This window comes from Rutidosis leptorrhynchoides, chromosome 9, assembly GCF_046630445.1.
Source record: "Rutidosis leptorrhynchoides isolate AG116_Rl617_1_P2 chromosome 9, CSIRO_AGI_Rlap_v1, whole genome shotgun sequence".
Classification (NCBI taxonomy): Eukaryota; Viridiplantae; Streptophyta; class Magnoliopsida; order Asterales; family Asteraceae; genus Rutidosis; species Rutidosis leptorrhynchoides.
Window position 1 is genome coordinate 364,835,709 of NC_092341.1, and position 4,649 is coordinate 364,840,357.

General features: G+C 28.8%; 1 protein-coding gene across 1 annotated transcript; it reads left to right on the forward strand.

Annotated features, from left to right (window-relative positions):
• Positions 1-1,085: 1,085 nt before the first annotated feature.
• LOC139867166 (replication protein A 70 kDa DNA-binding subunit A-like) lies at positions 1,086-4,159 on the forward strand. Its single transcript, XM_071855498.1, has 10 exons — positions 1,086-1,460; positions 1,604-1,883; positions 1,972-2,071; positions 2,183-2,310; positions 2,414-2,501; positions 2,618-2,750; positions 2,824-3,020; positions 3,105-3,396; positions 3,529-3,600; positions 3,774-4,159. Exons 1-10 carry the CDS (start codon positions 1,311-1,313, stop codon positions 3,915-3,917), a joined length of 1,584 nt encoding a protein of 527 aa, XP_071711599.1. The 5' UTR covers positions 1,086-1,310; the 3' UTR covers positions 3,918-4,159.
• Positions 4,160-4,649: the final 490 nt, after the last annotated feature.

Consider the following 4,649-nt stretch of genomic DNA (forward strand, 5'->3'; position numbering starts at 1 on the left):
ATATATAACTTAAATAACATAAATATAAATGTTAGTGAAGTTAGTAAAAGTTAGATTACAGAAATATAATTCAGGTGGTATAACCGACCATATATAACTTAAATAACATAAATATAAATGTTAGTAGTCCAAAATTTGATATATTCGAGTCTGAAAATTATTAATAATTTCATACCTTGATTAGTGATTCGTGATCGTTTGAGATATCTTTTAATTACACTAAGCTTTTCGTGCTGATAACGTGTTATAATTCAGTAGGCTTATAACTACCTTTAATGGTTATAAGAACAAAGAGAGAAAAAGAGAGAATAAGGAGAGAAGAAATATTGATATTAATATTTCAAGAGAAATGGTGCACCTTAAATGGTTACCATACATGTCTATTTATAGTATAAAATATTACTATGCAAGAAATATAATAATAATAAAATTAACATCCAATCTAGATATTTTATAACACAATCTAGATATTTTATAACAATATATATATATATATATATATATATATATATATATATATATATATATATATATATATATAACATTCATATTAACTTAACAATGTGATATTCGATAAGACTATTAAACTTTTTATTACGTTAGTTATAAAAATTAGTCATTGCAAGATAGTTTATTGGTTGAGGTTATGATGGTCTTATAATCTATACATTATTATAAAGCACGTGCCATTATGCTTATGTGTCATCACCTCATTAAATTGTCCTACGTGTCATTATATTATAATTATATGAATTAAACATTATCCTATGTGTCATTCTATATTAATTAAAAAATCAGATTTTGTTACCTTATACGAACTATAAAAGATTATATATCAATATATATAATTAAAATTTTATCATCTTAATTATTAATTAATTAATTAATATTAATAAAAAAAAGTACGGATAAATATAAACTCATCATAATTTATTAATAAAAAAAAATTACTCCCGTACAAAAACACAATCTCTGGACTTCTTCCCCAAAAACATTAGGGTTTCCTCTCCACATATGAATAACAAATACGCCCAAATTGTTACCAGATTAAATCTACTCCATATTGTAAAATTCGTATTCCACAAGTATTCCCTTTTCCTTAAGGATCGTATGCCACAAGTAATCACTTTTCAACACAATCGGAGGATTTTTTTCCCCAAAAAATTTAGGGTTTAAATTCGTATTCCACAAGTAATCCCTTATCCCTAAGGATTACTCCCGTTTTCTGTTTTACAATCTTATAAATACATGTAAAAAACATACTTTTAGTAAATACGTATTCTTCTTTTTTACTCTGTTCTTCGTATCTAATGGGTTCCAATATGCTATTCGTCAGAGACATAACACCAAGGAAGGTTAACTTTTCGTTGAGGGTTAAGGTTATGAAGATACAGATTATGAATGGGAAAGGGTATGATTCCGGGAAAAAAACCTTGGAATTAATAGTTGTCGATGAACAGGTAACAAATTTTATGTTGTTAATAATAGTTATATCATCAATTTTAGGTTGTTATTAACATATTAATAATTATTTCAATTTCAATGTGTTGAAAGTTAATTTTTATTCAGTTGTTATCATGACATAAAAATTATTCTTTTTTAGGGTGATAGGATTGGTGTCAATATCAGACATGTGTTAAAGCCAAAGTTTGAAAGTGCTTTGAGAGAACATCATCACTACATTCTTCGGAATGTAGTTGTAGTTGACAACCCAGTCAGATTTAGATCGATTCACTGGAATCATGAGACCAAGCTAATGTTCACGCACAAATCAACTATTATTCCCTTTGAATCATCTCAGTGGACTGGACCAGAAGGGTTCAATTTTTTGCAGTTCAGTGATCTTAAGTCACCTGTGTTGTTAAAAGCTGGAGTTACTGCAGGTTGGTAATTATATGTTCTATATATTGTAAACATAATTTAGTTTTTATAGTTAACTATAATATTGACCAATTAACACTTGTGATGCAGATGTGATTGGAAGGGTGAACAGTTATGGTAACATTAAGCAGCGTGGTCAAACTGATGACATACCATCTAAATTCATCAATTTTGAGTTAAAGGATCTAAGGTAATACATTTTTTTTACACTAAAAATTATTAGGTTACTACCTTCTTATAAGTTATTAATAAATTAGTAATTTATACAAAAAAATTATCTGATTTTTGTTATTATTATTAGCGATGTTGTGGTGTCTTGCACGTTATGGGGTCAATTCTGTATCGACTTTTATAATTACATGAAAAAGGCTGGTGAGGATCAGTGTGTCATTGTGTTAATTCAATTCGGAACAACCAAGGATTATATAGGTACACATCTTTTCCTACAATTTTTACATTACATTACTTATCTACTACCACAATTAATATAACAAGATTATAATAATTGATGTATTCTTTTAATACCTAGCAGGAGAACTCACAGTTAGTTCAGATTGGAATTTTACAAGTGTTTTGATAGACTCTGATGATGTACCTGCTATTTCTGATTTCCGAGCACGGTAAATATAAAAATAGACAACACAACCTACTTTATAATATTTACGAATTACAGTTTATATAATATATATAACATGTCATCATAATATGGAACTTACTTATCTGTCATAAATTACAGTTTACTTGAGTTACACGCCAATGATAATTCAGTGGGATCTTTGGCACCTATGTTGACACCACCCACTAATGACCTAACTAAGTGGTTTAAAGATGTGAAGTGTGTTGGACTTGATGATCTGAGACCTGATAATGTAAGTACTACTATTTTTTTAATTAATTCAAATTTGTAAGTTTCAATTCTGATACTGTAATACTCTTAATCAGCCTGGGATTTTTGTCGTACATGCAACAATCATTGCTATTCTTCCGGATGAACCATGGTCTTATATTGCGTGTAAGAAGTGCAATAAAAAAGCAAATACCGTTGATAAAAATGTTGACTTGACACTCAACATTGACGAACTCTTAGCTTTAGAGCGTTATTGCAAGAAATGTGGCGAAAAACCAAAGGTCCAGCTAAGGTAACATTCTACACATTAACAAAATATTTGATACTAAACCTTGATTTAAAGTATGATGTGTTTTATAAGTTTATCAACCTCCAGGTTCAAGGTTTCTGTACGCGTAGAAGATGACTATGGAACTGCATCTTTGACACTCTTTGAGACTCAAATTCAGAATTATTTTGACAAATCCGCTTACGAACTTCAAAAATCTTTGCCAGAAGATCAGGATCAACCCGATGAGTTGGATGAGCTTTTAGGGAAGAGTTTGCTTTTTAAGTTGGAGGTCAGTGACTTTAACCGTGACAGGACATATGCAAATTACACGGTTAAAGATGCTACAACTGACTCTCAATTTATACAAGTGTTCAACGAAAAATATCAAACTCATAAGGTATTTAATTATAAAATTTTTTCTTACTGTTTAATATATATTCTATATAGCTAACACGAAGGGGACTACTTTTTAGTTTTTACAAAATATACTATATAATAATATCATCTAATAATAAACTATATGATATAGGCCGGTGATGATTCGTACAGTTTTGATGTTGTAAAAGAATCTTCAACGTCTAAAGTTACTTCGTCTACTAAGGTACATTCATAGCATGTCAATTTATTATCCATTTAAGAACAATGTATAGCCATTGTTGTAAATTTTTTGTTGTGATATTCTGTTTTTATTTTTAGTTATCACATGTACAATTGACGCTATAATAACTTCAATATATTGGCTAACCATTGTTGAAAACTATTCTAAAATAACAGGGTGATTCTACTTCCACCACGGATGGTAGTCAAGCAGTTGATCTTACTGCAGACAGTGATAATAGCCCTTTGAAGAAGAGAATCAAAACAGAGCCAGGAACATCTCCAATGTCTTTTAGCTCTTCGACCAACAAACCAAATTGATCAACCATATCAAATAAGCTTCACTACTTTAAGAGTCCCATCATGGAATGCTATGGGGAATTTTAATTTTGGCTTTAATTCTTCGATATTTTTGTTGAATTTTCAATTGGATTTCTGCATCTCTTTTGTACTTAACTTGGTTATTTTGTTACTTTAAGGTTTGTTTGTCACTTTAATTGGTGATTTGAATATTGGTTTTTCAGTTACATTATAATAGGATGATATGTTTGTTTCTATTTTCATTTAATTTGTTTAAAATCCAAAACTTTTATGATTGTTTGGTTTATATTTAACTGAAAGGTGTTTGTAGATAGATGTGTATTGTGTTTAAAAAATAACTCTCTTTGGACTGTGATATTCTAAAACCAACTCAGTTAAAATGAAGTGACAATTTTTTTAAAAAACATCATAACATATTAGTATCACTCCTATTTACAAACAATTCATTCAATGACTCAAAATAAGGTCATGGAAATTATGTTATACCTACACTTTTCAGTCAACATCTAATGTTCAATTTCAAAGTACACTAACAGAAACTCTACATCTTAGGAACAATTCTTTAACTGACATCAAACAAAAAATATAAATTAAGTCCAGTAACACAAAAATAGTATCTTTAATTGACATCAAACAAAAAATATAAATTAAGCCCAGTAAAAAAAAAAATTTAGAATAATAAATACTCAAAAACAATAACCAAATCGTCTCCAGCAAAAGACATGATAACTA